The following is a 27,354-nucleotide window of genomic DNA, read 5'->3' as shown; positions in this document are numbered from 1 at the left end:
GCACTGATGGAGAACTTCATTGAAGACCTGGCTTGCACAGTGCATAAATAGAAACAGAAATTCCCCCCACTTGGATTCATCCATATGATTTCCCCTTCTGCGCTGAGACAGCCTTAACTGCTCATGCAAAGGGCTTCATCTCTGCAGTGTCCTGGTCAGCTCTATGCAGGGACTGAGTCGAAGCTTTAAAAGACCCAGGAGGCTAAAGGAGAATCCTATCCCTGGGAGACAGCTCCCATCTGCCCAATTGCACACAGATCAATGATTAGTGATTTTTATAGCCCAACCAAGTACCCAGACGGTCACCCATGTTGTCAAATGACTTAGGAAACCCCCTCACCCCCACTGGCCTCCTGATCAGGGCAACCTGGTGTAGGAAAGGAAATAAAGAAAGCCTTCTGTGCCTGGGGTCACAAGGTCACGGGGTTTCGATTGGTGGGAAACAAAACAGACAATTTCCTGGAGGGGCAAGTGAAAAGGAGACCTGAGGGTCGCAGGAGGGATGTAAAGCTGCCAACTTCAGAGGAAAATATTTACAGGTCAATAAACCAGCCAGAGGCCAGAGCAGGGGCCTGGGTTTAGGCTTTGCTGTGCAGTGTGCACAGACCCAGTGCAGAAAATGGGGGAAAGAGGAGGGGATGAGAGACCCTGGGGAAAATAAGAACACAAACGATGCACTGGTGTGTGGGGTAGGAGAGAGCTTCCTCAGTGAAGTGCTGGCTCTAAAGCAGGAGGCCCTGTTCCACCAAACCCCAACACCAGGTGTGGTGGCATATGCTTTAATCAGCACTGGCTGGTTCCTGGGGCTGCCTGCCTAGCCAGCCCAGACAAACCAGTAATATCCAGGAGAAAGCAAGGCTGTCTCAAAAACAACAAGGTAAATTATATCTGAGGAACAAACATCAAGCTTTCCTCTGAGCTCTACACACATGTGCATGTATAATTCCCACAAGTGCACCTGTATACACATGCATGTGAAAACATGTAAACAGGCTCTCTCTGTCTCTGTCTGTCTCTGTCTGTCTCTCTGTCTCTCTCTCTGTCTCTCTCTCTGTCTCTCTCTCTCTCACACACACACACACAGGAACCTGAGAGATGGAGGCAATAATAAAACTGTAGGCGCCTTTAGGAGTGATTCATGTCATTCAATGTTTTTTTGTTGGTGTCTTTATTTATTTATTCATTCAGTGTGTGTGTGTGTGTGTGTGTGTGTGTGTGTGTGTGTTTTGCACAGGAGAGTGAGTCCCTAGTGCAGGCTGATGCTCCCATGAATCATGTATGTAGCTAAGAATGACCTTGAATTTCTGCTCCTTCTGCCTCTACCTCCCAAATGCTGGGATTACAGGTGTGGAACCCCTGTCCAATTTATGCAGTCCTGGACCTCAAGCTCAGGACTTGGTGCATGCTGGGAAAACATTCTTCATCTTAACTATAGCCGGAGTCCATTCTCCAAATCTTATGCTGAACCCTGACCCCAGGTAACGGTGGGTGTGGTCATCTCTGACTTGGGATCACTGTGTATACTTTCAACTTAAGACGAGCAGAGCAGGCTCTGAAGCAATGAGCAGGGAAGTCCTGCTAAGCAGGCGTGAAGATGGACAAATATATACAGGAAAAGTGTCAGAAACCAGAACAATGTTACCCCAAGACAAGAAGTGCCAAAGGATGCCAAAGGCCTCCTGCAACTCCCAAAGCTCAGGGAGATAAGGGGCAGGGCCATCTCTGAGCCTCAGAAGGGGCCACTCCTGCTGACATCTGGATTTTGAACCTCCAGAATTCTGAGAGAATGCATCTCTGTGACGAAGGGCTATGTCCCAATGTGTGCAGCTCTGTAAAAGACCCTGATTGTCATTCAGTCCTCCACATATTTGGTCCTTCAGCATAGAGCCCGAAGATCTGAAGATGAGGAAGAAGGAATGTGGAGGAAGACAGACCTATGAACACTTGACACCCACCTCCTCTTAAAGGGACAGGAGCACATGCATAGGAACAGACAGACAGACATGAACAGCCTATTGCAGCATAGAGTGGGCCCCAGCAAAGGTGAAGTACTGTGGTTTATGTATTCTGAGGTTAACATCAGAAAGACAGGGCTATGGTCACTCCACCTAACTGAATTATTCCATTATTCTGGGTACAGTTCTATCCATGAAGCAGGAACCTCAATGTTCCTTGTCAAGAATCACCTGCCGGTGGGTGGCATCAGGGTTCAAGTCGTATCCACACGATAAGTCAGGCAACTCTTAACTGTCGGCTTGAGTCCTTGGGCCTGACCTTCTGGGGAGTGTCACGCTAGCCCATGACAGTGTCAGAAACCTACAATCAGGGTACACATTCTGTAGAGTAAACTAGTTCCTGGAAGTGGTGGTGTGGAGATGTTCAGTTGGTGAAGTACCTGCTAAAAAGCAGAAGGATCTAATTTCTATTCCCAGAACCTACATACAAAGCACACAGCTGTAATCTCTGCTCTGGAGAAGTGACGAGAGACTGCCCCTGGGGTTATCTGGCCAGCCCACCTAGCCATGCTGGCTACCTCCAGCATCCATGGGACACTGCTTGCCAAAGGTCAAGGTGGAAAGCCACAGAGATGCTGAGACTGACCTCCAGCCTCCACGAGCATCTGCACACAGAAGTGTGAACAATGGGTGAACTCTATACATAACACATTCACACACAAAAGGAACTGCAGCCTGAAAAGTCTCAGAAACCAGTCAGTGGTGGGTCTGTGGGTGCAGTTCCCCCATCCTACCAGCAAGCTGAACATGGAGTCTGTGATCTCAGTGGTCACATACAGGCTGCCTCTGCTTGGAGTCCGAATCCTTTTGTCTTTTTCATCTGATAAGAATTGGGGACTCGTGCTCTATGCAAAATTTACCAAAGTCACATACACAGACCTGCGCAAATTCTGCCATGCCCAGAAGCAGCCAGAAACAGGCTCAACGCATTTGCACATGGGTCCTCATGACCTACTAGAACCACGAAAGCCACCACAAATAGCAACGAGCATCTTCTCCATGGCAACCCAGTGTCTCAGGTTCTCTTGCAGAAGACATGTTGGTTCTACCTCTGGTCTGTTGTAGCTGTGGGACAGTCCAGCAAGCATGGGGTAGATAAGGCATGGACTTTCCTGCCTGTTACTTAGAATTCACCTGACACCCTTAAAACCAAAGGGGAAGAAACTGAGTCAGAAACTCCCCCAGCCGCATCATCGAAGTGAACAAATAGGAGATGCAGAGACCCGTGCCTGTTTTTATATGAGCCAGGAACAAGAGGACAAGAACCCTCCACTACAGCCGTGTGCCCCCACAAACAGCCCAAGGACCTGATGGACACAACATGAGCTGTTTGAATCACCTTGACAGCACAGCCCTGCTGCAGAGCACAGGTGGCTCCTGGGCTGATAACCACTGAACACAGATGTGCACGCAGGGGCCAAGTCTCACAGAACTGGGAATAAACAGTTCAGACTAAGCACTACTCCCAATATACTGGTTCAGGCCAAACAATGACAGCACCTGCCATGTGGAACCTTACAGCAAGCTTCTCATCTGTAAGTCACACAGTCCTCAGGGGTCACGATGTCATCTGCACAGGTTCTGGGCTGTGCCTTGCCTGTGTCTTTCTTGCCTTTCTAAGCCTACACTAACTACCAATGGCAATTTTTCCATTAGCGTGTCCATAGGAAGGGCTCAGGACACTGCCCCACACACAAAAGCTCTGGACACTAAGTCCTTTATTTAGTTTTGTATATGAGTGTATGTATGGTGTATGCGTGCTTGCATGTGTGTGTACAGCCGTAACTCCATGGAGGGGGAGGGAGCTTACAGGAGTCTGTAGGGACACCCAAGGTTGATCACCCGAGTTTGATCAGGAAGACATTGTAAAGGAAGGAGAGAATCGGCTCCTGGTAATTATCCTCTGACCTCCACAACTGTGGCATCACACACACACACACACACACACACACACACACACTCACACTCACACCAAAACAAATGAAATCTTAAAGTAAGAAAGATTGATTCCAGAACAGATGAGACAGATGTCCCCCAGGCCCCACCCTTGACTCAGGAGCCGTTGACATCTGACTATTTCTTGGGAAGAATTGCTCCCTGGTGAAGATGTGGCTGCCGATTGGATCTGCTTGCTCTAGTAAATGGTCCCACACTCACGCACATTTTGGGCAACACTAACTGGACTCAGGTTATTTTCTTTTAAATGACAAAGTTGGGAGGGAGAACTCTGGGGGAAGTTGAAGTAAGGAGTTGTATATGACCATATTCCGTTGCATACATATATATGGTTTTCAATAAAGAAATAATTAAGAATACAGAAGAAAACCAGTATCCATAACCCAGAGAATCCCAGATCCATGGCTACCGTTCCTATTGTTTGTCTCAATATTAATGTCGAAGGAGCTGTTTATGGTGGAATGCTTAGTGCACAGTGGGGCAGTGCTGTTCTGAGAAATTGTGGGATCGTGGGAAGGTAGAGGTTACCAGAGGAAACTGTGTTGGTGGGGAGACGGCAAAGCAATGGAACCAGATGCTTCACCAATTCCACCACTGTGCTTTCCCAGGCTCCTCAAAGCTTGAGTCAAACAGAGCTACTGAAGAAACACTAGCAGTTTTTATGGCAGCCAGAGCAGCCAAAAGAAGCAGAGTCGGGACCTAGACTGGAGAAGATTTAACGCCTGCAGCAGGCGAGGAGAGACTGCATGGGCATCATCCGAAAGCAGTGTCTTCCTTGAACACAGAAAGCATGGAGATTATATCCAGAGAGCTCCCACATGTTAGTAGATGGCTGGTGTCTTAGGGTTTTACTGCTGTGAACAGACACCATGACCAAGGCAACTCTTATAAGGACAACATTTAATTGGGGCTAGCTTACAGGTTCAGAGGTTAAGTCCATTATCATCAAGGCAGGAATATGGCAGCATCCAGGCAGGCATGGTGCAGGAGAAGCTGAGAGTTCTACATCTTCATCTGAAGGCTGCTAGCAGAATACTGGCTTCCAGGCAGCTAGGATGAGGGTCTTAAAACCCACACCCACAGTGACACATCCACTCTAAGAAGGCCACACCTACTCTAACAGAGCCACACCTTCTAATCCTGCCACTCCCTGGACCAAGCATATACAAGCCATCACAGGTGGCTTCATTCTTGAGCATGCTCAGTAGAGGAGGACAGGACACTCCAGCCCATGAACAGTTTAAATCCATGGTGCTCACGTTTAAAGGACTTGTGATGGACAGAAATGGCTGTGAGCACACTCAGTGTGAACTCTAACGTTAATGCTGAAAACACTGGAAAGAACGCTTTAAAGACCCACTGTTATGGGAGTCAGCCACAGAAGGTGCCCACATTGCCTTGTGGCTGACAGTACTGTAGAGTGAAAAATTATAAAGACCACTTTATAAAATATATACAGGCTTTTTCTTTACCCCTAGACCTGAACAAAAGAATGCAGGTTCCAGAAAGCAGAACTGAATGTAAGATTTCAGGCCTTCACTGCCCTGGATACATTCCGGGAAGAGTACATTATCCCTGAGTCAGAGGACACTTGCTGGATTAACATTCCTCAAGCCTCAGGGAAGAGAACCCACCTGTGGGTGGGGAAGGCCCAAAGCAGGAAGACACATTCCTGACCACAAAGAGAAATGCAAGTCATCTAGGTGAGACTGAGAAATAGTTGAGCTAGTGACAAGGCAAGACCACATTCTGAGAATACAGTGTTTTCCACATGACCCTGATTTACTTAGGTTTTGTTCCTCTGGAATTCTCTGCTATTTTTATGTTATATTTCCTTAACAACCTTTCACCCCCTCCTCACTCTCCAGGTTTGTGGTTTCCCCCTTTAAAAACCCTTCTCAGACTGACTGGCTTTGTTAATTCAACTCCTGCTAGAGTGAACCGAATTGACCTTGGCTAGCCAACTCTCCCTAATAAACCTCTGCTGATTGCATCCAGGTACCGTGTCTTGTAATTTTTGGGTGGCCATGATTTCCAGAGACTTGAGTAAGGGTCTCCAGAGTTTGGGGGTCTTCAGAACCACAGTGGACACTGAGGCTAGTACTACTGCCTCTGGGTCACAAGGCTTACAGGGTGCTTGAGGTGTGAGCAGCCATTTTGTACTACACTTTACATTCAAAACCCACTAGTGATCTGTGGCCACCACACCCACTGAAGCTAAGAGAAAAATGAAGTTAAAACACCACCAGGAAGTACTTAGTGAAAAAGGACACAGAACACTGAATGTCACAGCTCGGTGTCCATCATGTCTGGTCTCCTTGTTCCTTTGAGCAGGTCTCACAAGGATACTGCAATGGCTCTGAATATCGGTCTGCATGGTGTTTGTTCAATTTTGCTCCCACCCTGAGTGGAAAGGGCCTGCCATCAAGGAGTGGTCCTAGTTCATGGCCACAAGGCTCCTGACAGTGCCCTCACCCTCTTTGACGGGGCAGCTTCACTGCTGAAGTGTGAAGGTGAATGGTTATTCTGACATTGAAACTGGTCCTCTGCATGGGCCTCAATGTTTGCCGAGGACAGATGGAGGGCAGGTGGCATCACCTGTCCTGCCCACTCCCCAGGCACCTGTCTGGTGTTGTAGGACATGCTGTGTTAATAAACACTCTGTCTGGCAGGTTCGAGCTTCTGCCTGGATACTGTGTGTGAACCAGATGGAATCGGCAGAAAGCACTTCGCTATGCTAAGCACTTCGCTCCCCACATACGAGGCTCCCAGCTCATTCCCCAAGCTTCTCTGCCATGAGACCTCTAGTAAAACTTTTTCTTGCTTGCCCAGTTAGAAAACAGTCCTAAAAAAAATAAAGAATGTTGCAGTAGATGGCCCACATGAAGAAGTATATTGAGAGCAATAATTGGAGGAGGGGGGTATTTCAGAAAAGAACAGTATTGCTTCTTCAAGGAAGTAGACCACTTGGTCTCCTTTATTCTGGCAATAAAGCACACCTATAATGCCTATGAGGTATGCCAGGTAAGCAAGGTACCTACAGAAAACTTCCGGGACACCTGGAAGCCACCACGAGGGAACACAGAACGTTCCTTCAGATGGCAGCACAGAAAAGCGCCATCCTCTGAGACACCACCACATGGCTATTTTATTGAAAGGAATAAATATAGGGAGAGATGGCCATCAGCAGCTATTTCACAAAGGGACAAGATGCAAGACCAGCCACTAAGGCTTTGCTCAGCACTTGTGAGCACAAGGTCCTTTCCTCCCCAGTTGGCTGCATTTTCCACAACTTCTCTGTTTCTCTTCCAAGGAGCCTTATCAACTCCCAGAGCCTTTCCTAGGGGTAGGAAAAAAGACTTCATGTACGGATCTTACCTGTCCAGCAATGCGGCAGACCAGGGGACCCCATCATCTGGTTATTCAGGCAGGTCCGGCAGCCAGGGACAAGGGCAAAGCAGCCACTCTGTGATTTTCTGTAACTACAACAGCAGCTGTCCTTCTAGCTTACCTTTCAGAGTGGGAAGTGGACTGTCCGGTCCATCAAGTTGTCCCAAGGTGTCGATGGCTTCTGGATCCTCCACTTCACCTGGAAAGAGCACACACACATGAGACCTGGCTTCCCACTGGGGCAGATACTGTGAGAGCAAGCTTGCCCAGCATCAGCAAATTTATTGGAAGAAGATGCTATGGCAATAGTTATTGGCTTTCATAGAATCTGATTTCATGACGTGATATAAAGTGGTTTTTAATTTTTCCCAAGAACAGCACAGACCAATAGAACTTGGAAAAGAAACCCTCTATGTCACCAGGCAGGAGAGGAACAGGAGAGGGAACAAGAGAAAATGAAAGACGAAGAAAGGAGAGGACTAGTTACCAAAATGAAGGACTCTGAGCTAATTTGGATGGAAGTTCTAGGTAATTAAGAGAAAAATGCAGAAACCTCCCCTACCCCCTTTTGTCTCCCTCATATAGCCCATGCTGGCCTCAAACTCACTATGTAACTAAAAACAACCTTGAACTGGTCTTCCTGCCTCTACTTTCCAGTTAGGACTGGTGTGTGTCAGCACGCCAGGCTCCAGGAATTAGGACTTTCTTAAGCAACTCATCCCCCACATCCTCAGACCTAATGTGATGGTCTTACAGCTATCAATGACCGAAATGTCTTCTTTATAAGGACAGTTGAATACCATCTCTGATAGGACAGCAATCTACCCAGAGAGCATAGAATATGCCAGTTGGAATAGCCACCCGCTGCATTGGAACCTGGAAAACAAGCATAGACTTGGGCACATCTCCATATATGGTAAGGGGCTCAGTGTCACTCGGTTGGGGGAGGGGCCAGTACACTGCCAAACCTAGAAGCCACAAGAAGCTCTCACGTGCTTGCCTCCTAGTTTCCAACAGCCACCTAACCTATCACATTTTCTTCCAGCCTTCACCCAGGGTCCAGGCTGCAACAGGGTCCTGTTGGCTGAGAGTAAGGCATGACAAAGTTTGGAATGACTTGCACCTTCCACTCAGGCCTGGATTTAAGACATCAAAAAATTGGCCAACATACCTGTCTACTTAAAAGGGGGACCATGACACATGTTATTTATACGGTGATCCTTGAGGACATTGTTGCAAGTTGGACAGGTTGGCACAAAACGGCAAATCTAGTGTGACTGCACTCATCTGAGGTCCCTAGAGTGGCTAGGGTCACAGGGACAAGGAAGAGTGGGGGATGGCAGGTTCTAGTGTGACAGAAGTGGGCAGCCAGTATTTGGTTGAGACAGTTTCAGTTGAGGAAGAAAACTGATGTCAGCGTGACCACCAACACTACTGCACTGACATCCGAATGGTAAAAAGGGCTCCTTTTACTTTATGGACACTTATCACAATTCAAGATGGCCCCTCTATGATGCTTAGAATGAGAAATGGCCCCCACAGGCACACTTGGTCTCCAGCAGGCGGTGCTGTTTAGGAAGGTCATGGGACCTTTAGGGGGCAGCCTAGCGGAAGGAAGTATGTCACCGGGAACAGACAGGCTTTGAGAGTTTATAGCCCTGTTCCATTTCCAGTTTGCTTTATGCGCCTCATGTTGGTGGTTAAAGGTGTGATGCTTGGCTTCCTACTCTAGCCTGCTGCCACACCTCCTGCACCCCACCTCCCTGCCATTACAGACTCTCCTTGAGAACCTGTGAGCCAAAATAAACTCATTCTCCCACAAGGTGTGTTTGGACGTGGTGTTTTATCACAGCAACAAAAAATAACTATTAAAATATCAAAGTTTATAATTCGCTGTTGGGTGACTTCTGGTCAGTAAGGGAGCCAAGAGTTACCTACACAGCCTCACTCAAGAGACTTCCGCAGAGGAAGCCTTGCCTGGCGGACTAAAGGTCCAGCTGTGATTTTGAGGCAGAGCCAGGGACCAGGTTCTTCAGCTTGTCTGACTAAATAAACACTGGCTCACTTATTCTTGAAGGCATGGGTCTCTAAGCTGGTTCTAAGCTGGTTTGAGCATCTCTTTGTATGGTGCCCTCGACACCATGGGGCTTCTAAAATCCATGCCAGACTGTGGTGCCCTTGGCCTCTGTCTCCTTCTTAACCTGCATGGCAGACTTGATTGAGTCAGGCTGCTCTCATTTTTCTAACTCTATTTTCCCATCAGTCCTGGTTAAACTCACCCATACCACTTTTCATAAAATATTTATAACATATTTTAAATATATACATAAAAAATCGGGGCTGGAGAGATGGCTCAGCTGTTAAAGGCTAGGCTCTTGGAAATGAATGTCTTTATTCTTTAAACCTCTCCCAAGCCTATATATCCTTGGGTCAATCAGATGGACCTCCCTGGACCAATGGCAGGCACTCTGATCTCAGATCAGCTAGAGCCCAACAGGTGCTGAGTTAGGGAAGAAGGGCCTATAGTGTTGTCATTAAGGTCAAGGTGGGGTGGCTGGAGAGATGGATCCGTAAGCACTTTATCAACTCAGTGGTACTCAATCTTCAGAATCCACATGTGATGGTTTGTACATGCTGGGCCCAGGGAGTGGCATGATTAGAAGGTGTGGCCCTGTTGGAGTAGGTTTGGCTTTGTTGGAGTGAGTATGTCTCTGTGGGTGTGGGTTTTAGGACTCTCTTCCTAGCTGCCTGGAAACCAGTATTCTGCTAGCAGCCTTCAGATGAAGATGTAGAACTCTCAGCTCCTCCTGCACCATGCCTGCCTGGATGCTGCCATGCTCCTGCCTTGATGATAATGGACTGAACCTCTGCACCTGTAAGCCAGCCCCAATTAAATGTTGTCCTTATAAGAGTTGCCTTGGTCATGGTGTCTGTTCACAGCAGTAAAACCCTAACTAAGAAAACCCACACTTAAAAAAATTCACCCTCAGAAGCCAATGTCCTGTGGCTACTGTGTCTATTGAAAAACAGAGCACTTATAATCTCAGTGCTGGAATAATGGGGACAGCAGGTCCCTCGGCTCGATGGCCGCCCACCTTTGTTTATTTGGGGAGTTCCAGGCCAGTGAGAGAACCTGTCATAAACATTAAGGTGAATGGTCAAGGTTTGATCATTGGTTTCTACAGGATGTACCCACAAACATATATGCTTAGCACAGACACAATCTTTTTTTAAAAGGCAAAAGCAGAAACTATGCAAATGTTTGCTGGAGAAAGGCACTTCAGCTAGGGGGACTCAGATATGAGAGGGTCCAGGGGTTTTATTTCCCCTGCAGCTACAAATAGCCAGTATTTCCAGATATCCAGACCCTGGGGTCCTCATAAAGACAGCATCCGTTTCAGCAGAACTAAATTTACTCAAGACACTATGGCCTCCTGAAACTGATAAGCAAAATGGGGTAGGGATGGGTGAACTAGATGATAGAGAATGTGATCAGGGCCCATGAGGACATTTCTTGTCCTTAAAAAAATATCTAAGTGTAATATGGAGTAAACCTTGAATGAACACACACACAAACCACCCAAACTCTACCTCCATGCCCAAACCTGTACTGAGTCAGCCGGTATTGTTGCTAGTTTGAATAGCTTTAATTTTTTTTTTCTAGAGTGAATACGTATCAGTTGATTCTTTCGAACTAAGATATGCCATATAAAATAAAATATGATGTATTTTATTTTATGTGTTTAATAGATTTTAAAAAGAAATGGTCATCACGATCAAATTCGAGAATACCCATCACCCACCCCACATCACCACCACCGAGAAGCATTGTTCCCATTAGCAGAAACCCTCATCCCACCTCCCCCTGACTCTGGCAAGCATGGCCACGAAGCCCCCTCTATATACTCCCTACACAGGCCACTACATACAACCACAGTCATAGACCCGATATCCCTTTAAGCCTCCAGAAACAGAACAGAAAAGAAAGAGGGAAAAGCATCCAAAAGAAGCCTGCCGTCCTGCATGGTTGAGAAAGGTGGGTACATGACAGCTCAACTGGTGTGTCAGAAATGTCCACACACAAATGGTGTGGCGGGGTCCACGTGGATGACACTCCAGATGGCTCCAGGATGGAAAATGCAAGCTGACAAGTTCTCACGGTGATCAAGACCACTGGGGAAAGGTGGGTGAGGCTGGGGGCAGACATGCCCCTGTGGTAGACAAGTCCAAACACAGCCACACTCCTGCTGCAGAGGAGGTAGGAAACTGACTGGACAGGAGGCTGGGGGTGCCCAGCAGCTGTGACTCAGAGAAGGAATGTCACCTGGTCACTCTCCCTCCCCACCCCCTCCACCTCATGACCACATAACAGACAGTCTCCACTCACAGCCCAGTTGCTTTCTATCAACTAACACAATGGCTCATGTTATCACTTTTTCTGGCCCAGTTTAGCCATAGTCCTTGTGCCAGTCACTGCTCCCACATGCTCAGCCTGAGTACAGCAATCTCCCTTTCTTTTTGATGCTGCGTTCTGCAATCTGGGTCACCTAGAGCCAACTAGTTACAAAACTGTTACACAAACAGTGCACACTTGAACCCTCCATACATTTTACATCGTGAGCAGCTGTGACCGGCGTGATGGTGAGTTCTTGCACTATCAGAAAGAAAGCATTCCTGTGTCAGTGTGTCTCTGCCGTCTCTTGATTATGGAAGAATTAGTCACCATACTGGCTGCCTCTGTAACATGCTAACATGTAACATGCATGTGCCTCTGTCACAATGCTTCCCCTTACCATATCTTATCATGTAGACCAAAACCAGAAGAGGTACTATGGTAGAGATGAGATAACATGCAATAGACTGTATGCACAATTCTACTGTACTATAGTGATAGCCACGGCTGCCCACCTTATTATCAGTTGCTAGGCTAGCATTAACCTCTCCCTGTACCTAGTTTATAAACTGACTATTTCCACAGGTCTCTGCAGGGGAACAAACACGCTCTACAAAAGAACATGGTACCATCTGTGGCTTCAGGCATTCCTTGGGGGGGGTCTTAGAAGCTATCCGCCCCAAATAAAGGAGATCTGTCTTTTAAAAGAGACTGTTTGGTCTTTACATCAAACTCATGTGGGTTGGTGCTGTGCAAGGACTCTGTCCCCAGCTAGCAAGAATGTGGAGCATGGCCTGTGCCCTGTTACTTGGGTGGACATGGCTGGTGGCCTGTGCCCCTGTTGTATGAGTGGACATGGCTGGTGGCCTGTGCCCTGTTACTTGGGTGGACATGGCTGGAAGGGTGATGTATCCATTATTCTACTCATTGTTGGGACAAAATATGGAAAGAGAGCAACGTAAGGGGAGAGGTTCACTTTCGGCTCCATTTGGAAGTCCAGTCCACCACACAGGAAGAATGCATGGTGGCAGAATCCTGGTCCAGCTGGCCACACTGCATTGGTTTTGGAGATGGTAAGGGATAAACATCTGCGCTCATCTCTTTATTCAGTAGAGAAATCCAGGCCAGGGGATGCTGTCACCCATATGCAAGGCGTGTCTTCACACCTCAGCTAACCCAGTCCCCACACCTCGGCTAACCCAGTCTCCATACCTCAGCTAACCCAGTCTTCAAACTCAGCTAACCCAGTCTCCACACCTCAGCTAATCCAGTCTTTAAATTTAGCTAACCCACTCTCCACATCTCAGCTAACTCAGTCTCCACACCTCAGCTAATCCAGTCTTTAAATTTAGCTAACCCACTCTCCACATCTCAGCTAACTCAGTCTCCACACCTCAGCAGAGACCTCTCCTGCTTTGGAACTGGACATACGCCGAGTGGAGAAGAGCACTCGTCCATCTTACAGAGGTCCTGGGCTCGATTCCCAGCACCCACGTGGAGCCTCACAACTGTCTGCAATTCTAGCTCCAGGGAATCCAGCACCTTTAAATGACTTTCTCAGGCATTAGAAACACATGTGGCATACGCACACGCACACACACACACATGCGTGCTAGTGCAGAGGATCCAACACCCTCTTCTGGCTTACTTAAGACCTTTTCATTTTTCTAAAGAGTTATGTATAAGCCAGGCATTGTGACTCATGTCTGTCAGGCCAGCATTTTGAAGGCTGAGGCAAGGCTGCTGGGAGTTCCAGGCAAGATTCAGTTGCACAATGTGACCCTGTCTCAAAAGAATCCCCAAACTCAACCAAACAATGTATCCATATGTGTGACAAATGCTAATGAACTGTGGGCTGGGAGGGACGGGTGTATGGGACATGAGGGTACTATCTGAAGTTTGTTACAAACTCCCTCATCATTCCATCCTCACAGGTCACAGAGAGCAGTCTGAAGCATCCTGGCTCCCAACATCTTACATTCTCTGTGGTAGCATCCCTGGAAAAGGATCTGGATGAACCCAGTAAGCAGAACACGGTTCAGATGCATGGGTTTATGCATTACTGATTACAGGACACTCCAACAAAAACGGCGAAACAAATTACTCAGGGAACCTGACGGTTCAGGTTGGGGGTTTTAGCCAGACTCCATCCTGCCTGCCTCTGGCTCAGTGGTAGCAGTTTTCAGACAGAAACCTGTAGCATATTTTGGGGACACATTAGCAGTGAATGTCCTTTGTATTGGGGACAGGACAAATTACTATCTCTGCAATGACCAAAGGGAGGGGGCGCCCTGTCACCACCAGAGGATGCCTGTAGCGTGTGGTTTCACACAGGAGAGTGCAGCAGCTGGAAGCTACTCAAATGTGTGTGAATTTTGAATAAATGAACACTGTCTTCCAGTCGAGCAGCAGTCTTAGGCAAGCCTTCATACAACGTGGCCTCTCCCATGGCACTTTGATTGACAGCATCGAAGAGAGAGTCTCAGACTCTGTTTCTCCTTGCATCTTGCTCTCATTAAGAGCACAGACAGAACGAGGCAAGAATTTGCTAATGAAGTCCAACCCATGCCCTTGGACTTGGATCCACGGTGCTGGTCCAGATTTCGTTAGTGCTTCTTTTCAGTGCGTTTTGTTGTTAGGGCTTTTCATCTAGAAATCTCCTCACCTGGTGACCTAAGTCAGCGTGCTCTCTGTGATGTAATTAGTGACTCCCTGCAGAGGATCGCTCCCACTTCAAAGCTGGCTCCGTTTAATTAGTGAGGGGTTTTATAAAAGGTAATTTCCAAGACGTGAGAAAGAAATCTGCGCAGACTAGCGTGCAGAGACTGTGCACCAGCAAGCCTCTTGGAGAGCAAGGATAGGTCTTATGATGAGCTAATCTGTGTGAAAATTCAGAAGAGAGAGCCACTACCAGCCTGCGACCTGTGGCGAAGTGATACCATTACAACAACAAACAGAACCATCCAAGAATGTGCACCATGCCAGGAATGCAAGAGTTAAGATCTAGAATGAGCCAGGTCCAAAGTCTTGAGTAGGTGGGTGGCTGGGGACCGTGTTTCCAGGAACACTTATTAAGTGTGACACCATGAGTTTTCACCGCCAGCTGGGAGCCCACACAGCACCGGCAGGGAGCTGTCAGTATCTAACCGGTGAGAGTCTTAACAGTTTGTAATGTTTTATTTTCATTATGCCTAACTCTAAGTTGGGTAAATATTAGCCTCTGGTTCTGTATTCCTTAAAAGGTTGCTTAACCCTCCCTTAGAAATATGATCTGAAACTCAACCACCTGAAAACAGAATAAGCAGGGTCTCTTGTCTGTTTGACATTGGCTTTGGTCCCATTTCTACAGCAAACATATTGAACTCCCAACAAGTCCACACACTATCCCAAGTCCCTTAAATTTTGCTTTTATAACACTTTTTCTACCTTCTGCCTCTCACATCCCTGAGCCCCCAACAAAAGCCTACTGTCAGGGGTCTGGCGAGTATTTGGCTGAAGGGAGAGAGGCCCCAAGAGCTGCTGAATTGAAGCCTTTCATGAATTCTCTCTCTTCTTGACACTATGGTTTCTGGCAGTTGGAGGCAAGGGGACTGGCCAGGCATGCCTCACCAAATACTCAAGGAAGGTGTGACTCCACCCGTCCCATGGACACAGGCTCTGGGGCCTGCTTTCTGTGTCATCCTTTCCGCTTCAGAGTCAGCAGAAAAAGCTCCAACAGGAATGTAGGCAGACTACTGCCCGCTCATGTTTCCTCATTGGGTTTTCACTGAAAAGACTTTTGAAAATGAGAATCATTGCCATCAACTTCCCACTTCGAATCTCTGGGAGATTTTAATTAAAGGTGGAGAAAGATATTTTTAAAAATACCAAAACGCCTGAAAAATCAAGTAATTAAACTTGTCCCATGGAGAGAACATTCCTTCATTTGCTTAGTGGAGTCTTACGGCTAAGGTGACAGGTGGACACCTACAGGAGCCAGTTGAAGGCATCAGGCTTAGGCATAGTTTTACTGGGAATCTGTGGCCTGCCTGGTAGGCAGATGGTACTTCTCTCCCCAGAGTCTTCAGCCTATCAGGCTCAAAATGCTTTGACAACCACCTGATTCTGAAAACTCTCCAAGGGTAAGCATCTGCCGTCATCAATGGTAGTAGCATCATTTATAAACATCCCATCATCACCACCACCATCACCATCATTGAGGCTCACTATCTCACCTCAGCTGACCTAGAATTTGATATGTAGACCAGAGACCAAGATGGCCTCCAACTCATAGAGATCCAGCCACCTGTGCCTCCCAAGTGCTGAGATTAAAGACGGGTTCCATCCATTGAGCATCAACGACTTTTAAAAAGTTTTAAAAGTTGTTCCTGTAGAGGCTGGAGAGATGGTGCACTAGTTATAAGCGTGTGTTGGTCTGACAGAGTGACCCAGCATGGTTCTCAGCACCCACATAGAGTGGCTCACAACTGTGGGTCTGTAGCTGGAGCATGGGCATGGGTTCTGTTGGGCTGAGTTGTGGTTCCCGAGTGTCTGCCGCCCCAGGCAGCTGGAACCCTGGCTCAGAGGGCAGAAGCTCAGGAATTTGACTGAGTTCACTCCATGTGTCACCAGGTGGACGTTGGGCTGTGAGAAGCTGCAGAACTCTGCTCTGGGCATGGGGAGATCTCAGTCTGAGGTCCCACAGGGGCAGAGCTCTTGGGTGGAGACCCCCAGGCAAGAAGGCGTGTGGGGATTGACTGGTCTCAGATCCCTGGGCTCCCAGGGGCCATTGGGAGGCGCAGAAGAGTTGAGACTGGGGGCATATGGGCTGGATTGGCCCGCAGCTGAGAGGGACGAGGGAGAGAAGCTCCAACAGCACCCTGACAGCACCCTGCAGGGTAGAGAGACTCTTGATCACAGTGACTTGCTTGGCTGGGTCAATGGCTGGCTCGGCTTGCTTGCTTGAGTTGGCATGCCTCCATGGTTGGAACACAGAGAGGTCCTCCATGGGAGATTAGGCAGTGGCTCATTGGTTGAAGGTCTCCTCTATGGTTCTCCACCTCAGGCCCCAAAGACATGAAGAAGTCCATTGTTTTACAAGGTTTATTGTCATGGCGGAAAGTGGATGAAGCTGTACCTATACCCTGTGTCCTCAGGGAAGGCCTGAGGTTAAATATCTTTTGTGAGTAGGAAGAGGGTCTGGGAAGCAATGCTTAATTGGCTACACCCTCTGGCCTTTAGGTATCTCATTAATATAGAGATCTCTTGAGGCTCTGTGGCCTGTAGTCATGCCCTCTACCTGTGCAACCTGTACTACGTGACCTAAGGCCAGAAACCTTTCTTTGGAAGGGTCTGTGGATAAGTGAAAGGAACCAGGGCCTAGGAGCAAGGCCAAACACCTACCATCCCATTAGGGTATTATCTGGGGTTAGAGGCCTGTGCTCAACCAAGGTACCCAGCTGCCTCTCACAGCCCACCACCCCACACACAACTGCCTGTAACTCCAGCTCCAGGGGGTGTAATGCCTTCTCCTGGCCTCTGTGGGAACCTGTACTCACATGCAGGGACTCACAAATACATAAAGGTAAGAGAACTGTTCTGAGATGTGCCTGTATTAATTGTCCCAAGAAGCTGCATCAAAGCCCAAGTCCTGTGGCCTCTCCTGCTTTTTGTTTGTGGCTGAGGCAAGATGTTACTAAGTGACTCAGGTTAGCCTGGAACTCCCAACCCTCCTGTTTCCACCACCCAGACGCTGGGGTTACAGGCAATGTACCCCCATAACTGGCTAGGAATAATGGTTTCCGCTCAGCCTGCTCCAGACCACTCTGCATGGTTCACAGGGCTCTTTCTTCACCTTTTGTCTCATGACATCATCTCTCCTTTTCCTAAGCATATCTCTGTGGCCACACTTCTCCCTTTCAAAGAACACTTGATAAGGGAGGGACAGCCCTGTGGCCTTATCTAAGTCTGAGTTTAGAGACCCAGAGGTGAGGATCCACCAACACCAATATTTGGTGTTGACACAATTCAAACTGTAGTGGGTATTGCTATTTATCTATTCCCAATACATTAGCGGAGCTGAGTTCTTGGATCCAGAAATGGCAGGACCAAGACAAGACCCAAAGGCTTAACTAGGACAATAAAGCTCTCTATGTAGCTCTGATCAAGAAAAGCAAGCCAAGGGAGGCAATTCTCTGGACACGGACCATGGGCACCTTATATGAAAAGAATCCTCACTCTGAGTTAGCTCAGGCAAACTAGGCACTCAACCCTGATGGCTGCAGTCTGACCTTGGCTGAGAGACAGCAAGTAGCTGCTCAGCTTAAGACCTCCTCTTAGGGTCTGACAAAGTCTCTGGAGCTGGCCCCAACCTGACCCTGACTTGCATCCCTGTGAGAAGGGCTGTTGAGATTCTAATTCTGGCTTGCAAGTGAGGCATCCTGCTCACTTAGGTCCTTATTTGGAGTTGCCTGGGGAAAGAGAAACAGGTGTGATTCCGGCTTGGGGGGTGGGAGGGGCGGGGCGGGGACTTTCAACACCTGATCATTGTTATTCACCTTTGGGGTGGTCCCAACTGTCTCAAAAGAAGTCTTTATAATATTAATATTGACTTATTGACAAAAGACAGGCTTGGGCAGACAGAAAAGCCTCTGTGTCTGGGGATGCAAAGCATCCTAGCAACTGATTGTCTTACTGGCCACCAGAACCTGCTGGGGAGAGCAACATCCTCACCCCACCTTTGGATGCTAGCTTCTTACAGAAGGATGTCACTGCCAGAAAGCCCAGCCCCCACTAGCCAGCAGTTGGGTCGGGGCACCCCTAAGCGCTCTTTCTTGTCATTTCTGGAAGTAGCTGGGTATCGCCTCTTGCCCAGTTTTGTGCCCAAATGAACTCCTTGTTCCTCTCTTCCTGCCTGACATTCCTTTTTCTCATAATATTTATATGACTGCCATTCCACTCTGAAGAACAGCATGTCAGACCCACAGGAGGGCACTGTGTGGAGCTCAGGCTGGCACGGCTGGCCTGGCCATGTTTGGTAATGGCCTGTTGGACATTCATGAAGTCGTTGCATCTCCATGTATGCATAAGGTCTTCACAGCCTTCTGCACTGACCTGCCTCAGTCTCCCTGCCTGTTCTTTCTCTTCTTCCCCAGTCCTCCACACAAAAATGCAACCCTTCTCTAGCCTTGACTCAGTTTGACACTGAGATACCCTCACCCCCGAAGTGAATTTTGCAGACAGAGCTGCTCCCTCAAAAGGCTTCCTTGCCAAGCCTGCTACCCAGCAGCTCTTTGGCTTTTGAGACCTGATCTCCACTCTGCTCCCAGCTAAAGCCACAGATGCTACCTCTGATTCCTTTTCCCTCAAATGTACCAAACACACCACCCCGTGTTCTTTGGTCCACCTCTCTAAAGCTTCCAGAGCCTACCCCTTTACTCTGATAACACCAGGTCCCAGTTCTCTTCTCTACAAGATTTACCAAAATTGGCTCCAAAAAACCTCCAGACTAACCCTCTAACCCAACCCCAGTCTGTTGCCGTGGAAACAGGCATCCAGTGCTGCATCTGAAGGTCTGAAGCCAGGGTGGCAAAGCACCAGCTTTTCCTGGCACTGCAGTCTACTCACTCAGGCCCAGACAGGAGGAAGCATTTCAAGAGGGTGTGAGAGGGTGTCCCTAGGAGATCTTGCCTGGGTAGAAACCTGAGGAAATTTCCTCCTTTGTGAGGTGCCAGGTTGTTTGGTTCATAGGTGAAAGTATATGCTATGCTAACACCTCCTCAACACACAATTGGAACTTGGGAACGTATGAATATATAAATACACTATGTACAATGTATAACAAATCTTACAAAGACCCACCATACCACTTCCGTGAGCAAGATCCTCCCTGATCCTATTCAAACACCCTCACTCCCCTCCCGGGGTCTATACAACATCCTAAGGACCATAGCCACTTCCCATTTCATTCCATTCCTTGATAGTTTTTTCTTTTCTTCTTTTCTGAGACAGATCATTTGTCAGGGTAGCGTCAAAATCACTAAGTAGCCAAAGATGGTGACCCCCCCACCCCTTTACCTCCCCAGCACTGGAATTGTGGGTATGGACCACCACACCCAGTTGATGTGGTACTGGGGCTAGGTAAGCACTTTACCAACTGAGCTACAGCCCCTCCTTGACACTCTGAAAGTGGCGGTGTGTGGGGAGCCAACAGAAGGCGGCTATCATCCTTGCAGCCATCTTGAGCCATATACCCTGACAAGAGACTTGTTTACAACAGCCTACAACAGCTGAGCACACTCTGATAACATCTTGTTTTAGATACCCAGGATTTTTCCTTGGGTGTGTGAGACTTAAAGGCGTGACTTAGAGATCAGATTTAGAGACAAGACTTAAAGGCGTGACTTAGAAGTAAGACATAGACCCTGGGGAGCTCTGGTTGGCTGGCACTGATGCCCTCCTCTTGGGGCCACCAACCCTTTCAGCTCCATCAGTCCTCTAACTTCTTCATTGGGAACCCTTGATCAGATCAATGGGTAGCTGTGAGCATCCGCCTCTGGATATGTCAGACTCTGGCATCCATTTACCTAAGAATTTCTCAAATTCATTATTTTTAATAGCTGAGTAATACTCCATTGTGTAAATGTACCACCAACCACTAGCCTGGGAGCACAAAGGAAGGCACCCATGACTTCATCTGTATACTTAGGGGAGAATGGCCTTGTCAGGCATGGGTGGGAGAGGAGATCCCTGGTTCCATGAAGGCTGAAAACCAAGCAGGGAGGAATTCGAGGGTGGGGAGGGGGGAAGTGGGAGGTAGGTGGGGGCACATCCTTGTGGAGGCAGAAGGGGGGATTGGATAGGGGGTTCCTGGGTGGTGGAGGGAATGGGGTGAAGGGATAAAATCTGAAATGTATTTTTAAAAAATTTTATTTATATATATATATATATATATATATATATATATATATATATATGACATATAAAAGGCGAGAGGCAGACAGAAGAAGGAACTTGAGACTTGGACTAGAACTTGGAAAGTGACTTGGAACTGGGAAAAAGACTAGCAACTTGGAACCAGGACACGGACTTGAGACTTATACAGCTGGAACTAGGATTAGGACTTGAGACTTGGTGCTAGGAACTAGGGACTTGGAGAGAAGAAGAGAGACTGAAGAATAAACGGGATTGAATCACACTCTGTCTGGTCTCCATTCTTTGCATCTGTCCTCACTCTCTCTCTTGCTGAACCCTGACCCGCAGACTGGAGCAGCTTGGGGCAGTGCAGGCTCTAACAATTTAGCCCCCAAGGCTTTGGCAGTTCAGGTTCCAACATTGACAGAGCGGTCTCCGACATTTTGGCCCCCAAACGTGTGGTAGTGCAGTTCTCAACAGCGATGTATCTGTTGAGCTCCCATCTCCCCTTGGAGGCAGTAACAGCTTCTGTGGGTTTGCTCACTGCCTGGCTCAGAACCTGGAGCACGGCTCTGTGCATACATGTTCTGCACATGATCTTTGGATGAATGTGTGACTGGGTAAAAGAACACAGACTCAGTGCTTTCTAGAATCTTCTCACCTATATGAGTTAAAGTCAGATGGGCACACACACAGACAGAGAGAGATACAGACAGACACACACACAGACAGATGGACACACACACACCGGTCTCTCAGCTTGCTCCAGCCTACCTTCTTCCCCTCTGGGCTCTGCGGTCATTCTCTCTTCTGACTAAGAAGAGACTTCAAGTATCCAGGAGGACACTGGACATCCATAATCTCCTCCCTCCTCCAGTCTTCTATTCTTCTATTCTTCTCCCGGCCACTTCATTTAACATGATTTGACCCATTCACACCTTTACTAACATTGTGTGCAGGGCATTGCATGTTGTCTGTGTGTGAGTATGTGTGTGTGCGGGTTTGCACAGCACATGCACCTGTTCACCTCTGCCTTGCTTCAGATAAAGCTAAATCTCAGAGAACAGTGTATATGAACCAGGAACTGTATCCAGCTGACCCCAGGCACTGGGGAAACAGCTGGCTGGCAGACATGCTTGCCCTAGTGATGACAGGTACTATCACGGAAATCTTCATAAGTCTCTGAGTTGGAGCCAGAGAAATGCTTTAGCAGATAAAGCATCATCTATGAAAGCTTGAGACCTGAGTCCAGTCCCCAGAATGCATGTGAGAAGCCTGATGTGGTGGTTTGCACCTGCAATCTCATCACTCCCACTATAAGCTGGAAATCAGAGATGGAATCCCAGGATACTCACGAGGCAGCTTGCCTGGAGTGTGCAGTGAGGGCTGTGCTGGAAATACTGTGAGAGACCCTGCCTCCACCAGGGGAAGGCAAGAACTCCCAAAGTCATTCCCAGACCGCCACACCTGCTCCCTGGCATGTATCTGCCTCTAAGGCGTGTATTACATAGATGGGTAAACAGTAGGTTTGATTTGTAAATAAAGCAATGGGTACCAGTGAGATGGCGGCGTAGCAGGTAAAGATGCCTGTCACTGAGCCTGACAACCTGAGTTTAATTCCCAGAAACCGTATGGTGGAGTTGTTACTATATAGGTCTCTTGATATATTTATTTTCCCTATCAATTAAGGAATTTAAAAAGTCAGGGAAACTTCCAAACACAACAGGAAGCAACAGGTAACAAGATTTATTAAATGTGAAGAAACGAGCATAGGTGTAAGTGCATGCACAAGCACGTGTGTGTGTGTGTGTGTGTGTGTGTGTGTGTGCGCGCGCACACATGCACGCACACACATGGGCACAGCAGGAGAGAGCAAGAGGGAAGGGGAAAGGGAGGAGAGGTAGAGGGAGATGGAGAGACACAGACACAGAGAAAGATGCCCCACAATTTGGAAAGGGGATCCGGAAACCAAAAATCCAAATTTCCCAGGAAGGGCTAGGACTTTTGCATGTTTTGGTGACAGAGGCCACGTCTCCTTTCCTCCAGTTTTGAATCAGTCAATTTGAATAAAGACAGAGCAGGATAGCAAGCCTACAATCTTATGTAAACATGCTCATGATCAACCTTAAATGTATCTGCTCAATCAGGACTGTTTGAGCCTCTGCTGGCCTTGGTCTGGCCAGGAAGGGTAGAGAGGTCACAAATTTGACACTGTGGTTACTTATCACTGGCCCCTTCATCTGTGTGCCTGCCCACAAGGGATCTGTCTAGTTCGTGGTCCTTCAGAGAGACATGGAGAGAACCAACTTCCACGAGTTGCCCACTGACTCAATAATCTGGCACATTCTCCATCTCACCTACTTGCTGAATGAATGAATGAATGAATGAACAAATAAATAAGGCTTTTTGTTTGTTTTTTAATTAAACCACTATCAACAACAAAAAGCACCTGAGTCCTAGCCATAATTTGAAGTTAGCGTTCACAGGCACACCAAGTATGGAGTAGTGCCTACAAGCTGTGTCCCCTCCTCTTCCCAGGGGCAAAGCCACTGTACCCCCACCATGCAACACTTAGTCCTTGCATCTAGTGAAGGCTCTGGTCACTTGTACACTGTCCTCTGGTCTGCAGTCCTCATGTCCTGTGTGCCCCACCTCATTAGGAGCAGTCCTGCCTGCCAAGGTACCAAGACCTCTCTAAGAGTCCTCCCTGACAGTGTGCATCCACACCTCCTACTACGTACAAATGAGTAACAAAAACTGTTACCATTTCAAACTCTTCCAGACCTCCCCAACCATGGAAAGCATTGGCTGCACTGGGAACATGTCCAGCACCTCAGAGGCAGATCCTCATGCCAGTGACAGCCTGTTACAGAATGACGTCCAGCACAGAGCAGGGACAGGATGACCTCACTCACCCTCCTCAACAACAAAAATATATAGAAAAAGAACACAAATCAATAATCTTACTCCTCAGAACTCATCAGAGACACAGAAGCAGAAAATTCCCAAGCCAAGAGATACCCGTGCATTTCAGCAGAATAACAGGTATGCGTGGCTGGACACAGGCAGTTCCCAATACCCTTCTACCTACCGCCAGCCTCACACACAGCCACAAGTCCTAAGACATCTACAGCACTCCAATGGCACTGCCATTTAGTGCCTGGGCTATCTCTAGATAGTCCACTTGGGTACTAGAGCATAGCTTAAAGAGTGGGTGGCATTGGCTAAAACAGCAACCTTGAGGTCCAGTGCTACAGCTCTAATTGCAGGAGAGGTGAGCCTGCTCCAGAATTTAAAGCAAATCTGAAGAATTCAGGGGATGTGAAGAACATCAAAAGCTCTTATATTTGTGGGATGGGAGAAGCTATCAAGCTCAGACTATCTGTACATGTTGCAAAGACCTAGGAAAGAAGGTGGCCCACTCAGACTGGGTGGCCTTTGGCCCTTGCTATACCACCAGGAATTGAGACCTGAGGCTGTCTGGTCTTTTGCGGGTCTCATGCAGCTCCCCTGAGATTCAAGGCCTGTGAAGATAGCTGATCAACCAGATGGTGACATAGATTCAGATGTGGCCTTGAAGGATCCAGGCTTAAAAATAAAAAGAAGTTGAAAAAACGTTCATAGCAATAGCAAGCCGTTCAGAAGTCTGCTATCTAACCTCTGAGGCATTACCATCCTTAAAGAAGACTTGGGACTGGGATGCAAAATTGTGTCCAGAAAGGCGGGGCCCATGAAAACCAAAAACAAGGGAAAACAGAGAGGCAGGACAAGCTAAGAACTTTAAAGGGCACAAGGACTCCACTCCAAACTGTGGCAAAGCAGTATCCTCAAGTAAACACAGTGTACCAGGGTGGAAGGGAGGGAAGAGGGGCGGAGAGCAGGCAGAGAGAGAGGGGAGGGGAGGAAAAAGCCAATCTAAAGATAATACCATCGAGGAAACCAAGACTTTGGGCTAAGAAAGGCTTTAATTAAGCCACTGAGTACATTCTGTTACCTAATTCTGATACCTAAGAAGTCACAGGAAATCACCAGGCCTTTCTTCCCAGATGGAGGCTGTAACAAGAGTCAGAACTAACCATAGGACACTCTGAGTTGAAGAGAATCTAAAACCTACCAGTTGAGACAGTGACAGTGAGAGCAGACAGAAGAAGGAACTAGAAAACAGGTCAGGTAAAGATTATCCAGTGAGAGAGAAAAAACAAAGAATAAAGAGAACTCACCACAGCCCAAGAGACTATGGGGAAATAACCAAAACACCAGGACACTGACTGGTGCTGGGAGCCAGAGGAAACCCAGGAATGCTGGTGCCATAGTTAGGGTTTTACTGCTGTGAGAAGAAACCATGACCAAGGCAAGTCTTATAAGGACATTTCATTGGGGCTGGCTTACAGGTTCAGAGGTTCAGTCCATTATCATCAAGGCTGGAACATGGCAGCATCCAGGCAGGCATGGCGCAGGAGGAGCTGAGAGTTCTACATCTTCATCTGAAGGCTGCTAGCAGAATACTGACTTCCAGGCAGCTAGGATGAGGGTCTTATAGCCCACAGCCACAGTGACACACCCACTCCAACAAGGCCAAACTTCCAAATAGTGCCACTTTCTGGGTCAAGTGCCCAGAAAGCTGAGGCTGGAGCATTGCTATGAATGTCAGTCTAGCCAGGCCTGATAGCAAAAATGAAAAGAACAACTTTTTACAAAAGAAGTAATAAGCCCAGACTGTTCCCTTATTATGCATTCTGATCTCCACATTTAAGGAACTCTGAGTGTGCAGGGTGAGCTAACTGTGAGTTCGTAGTTAACCTACCACAAACAGGCTACTGAAAGACCAAGGAAAACAATCACGTCACACAAGGGACGATAGCACCACTAGGAACAGGGTCTCCTTTAGAACCCAAAGAGATAGAGCGCTGGACACCACTAGAGGACTGAAATTATCCACCCCAAATTCAACATCAGGCAAACTGTTCTTCAGAAACGCAAAGGGCTGGACACTTCCAAACAAGCAGAAAATCAGAAATGCCTGTCTATAGCAGACTGCCCTCTATGAAAGATCAAAGCCCCTTATGAGATCAAAGACCCAGAATAAGGAAATAAGGAGCGTCATTAAAGAGAACTGCATCGTTGAACTGTCTGGGGGGAGAGAGAGCCATTTTTTTGGGAGTGTAGACATGCAAAAGGCTGCTCAGGGTGAGGAATGTTCCTACAGTGATGTGCAAATAAGCAGCACCAATTATATCCAAAGGGTTCTAAAGAGTGAGATGGGGCAGGGAGGAAGGCAGGAAAGGAAGGAAAAGGAAGAAGAGGAAGACAAGAAAGAGCAAAAAGAGGAGAAAGTCACGGGGGATTTAAAGAAGACCGAATAAAGATATATTGTATCAGAAATTGCATATACTTATATTTGACTAAGTACTGATTATATATGATTATATATAAATATATCAGTCAGCAAAAGAGAAGTCTAATCTATTGTACTGATAATCAAATTTAATGTAAGTGGTTTTAAGAAATCAAGTCAAAGCACGAAGATTACTAGAATCCTGAAAAGTATCACCCAGCCTCAGGAGAGCCACAGAGGTTCACTTCAGTGTTAATACACAAATAAGCTGGAGAGTTACATCACAGAATAACCACCGTGAGAAAGTTAGAGCGGCCACCCAAGTAGAAGACAAAAATAAAGTACAAGGTTAAAGGTTATTAAAGTAAAAGAGAGGTATTTTATAGTAAGAGAGGCAATCCATCTATAAACATGTATGGACATAACAGCAGAGCCCCTCCAACAGGAACAACAGCAAAAACCTTTCAAAATTAGAGGGAGAAACTGATAATTCAACACCACCAATCAAAAAACCACCAATACCCACGTACAGTAACAGAGGGCAGGAGCAGATCAACACACTTGAACATCACAGGCGATCACAGCTAACACCACAGGAATGCTGCACCACACAGCACGAACACACATTCCTCTACAGCCCACACGGAACACGCTTCAACATGCTAGACTGTACAACGAGCTGCAATAACATGAGTGAACTAAAAATCATAACTTCTCCCATCAGAGCGGAATGGCATGAAAATGTGCAACGGAAGAAAACCTGAGAAATGGGTCAACACTCGGAAAGGAAACAAAGCATCTCCATGTAACTGGAGGTTGAGGAGGGGTCGGGGAGTGGGCACAGGACACCTGGGGGAGCAGGTGAAGCAGAGCTTAGGGGGTAACTTATAGCTGTGCATTTTTGTCTATATTTAATGAGATGATTTTCAAACTGAAAAACTTTATTTCTTAAGAATTAGAAAAATGACCTCGTTTAACCCTTGACACCGTGACCCTCCGGTGTGAAGAAGCTGCTGTTCCTCTCGGGTTTGTGGCATGAAGCTCATTAGTGTGTAAGTGAATATGGGCAAAGATGGACCACAAGCAATCAACATAAGAGGAGAAGATCCCACGACTGAGGCTTGTCCCCATTGGCAGATATGCACGACATCAGTGTTTACCAGCGGAGGGCTCTGTGAGAGCTGAGCAGAACAGAGGACAAGGCCAGCTGCCATCAGGATAATTTCTATTAAGGGAAACATTTGTTTTAAAAGATTAATTAATTTATGTATGTGTAGTATGAGTATTTGCCTGCGTGTGTTTATGTGTACCACATGCCTGCAGAGGCCAGAAGCAGGTGCCGGATCCCCAGAACTGGATGCGGATGCTGGGAA

At 47.4% G+C, this 27,354-nt stretch overlaps 1 protein-coding gene across 3 annotated transcripts in view; it reads right to left on the bottom strand.

The window, feature by feature from the left end:
• The window catches only part of Ror2 (receptor tyrosine kinase like orphan receptor 2), a 183,637-nt gene that overhangs the window by 31,682 nt on the left and 124,601 nt on the right, over positions 1 to 27,354 (bottom strand). For 2 of the 3 annotated variants that reach the window (XR_013112054.1, XM_034510931.2), the window contains exon 2: positions 7,483 to 7,560. Coding sequence is in view for 2 of the 3 variants with exons in the window: in XM_034510931.2 (XP_034366822.1) it covers positions 7,483 to 7,560 (78 nt within the window). In the remaining variant the exon portion in view is untranslated. The other variant, XM_076939013.1, reaches the window with a different exon arrangement.

This window comes from Arvicanthis niloticus, chromosome 8 (assembly GCF_011762505.2).
Source record: "Arvicanthis niloticus isolate mArvNil1 chromosome 8, mArvNil1.pat.X, whole genome shotgun sequence".
Classification (NCBI taxonomy): Eukaryota; Metazoa; Chordata; class Mammalia; order Rodentia; family Muridae; genus Arvicanthis; species Arvicanthis niloticus.
The sequence above is the reverse complement of the archived record's forward strand: the minus strand, read 5'-3'. Positions and strand labels throughout refer to the sequence as shown.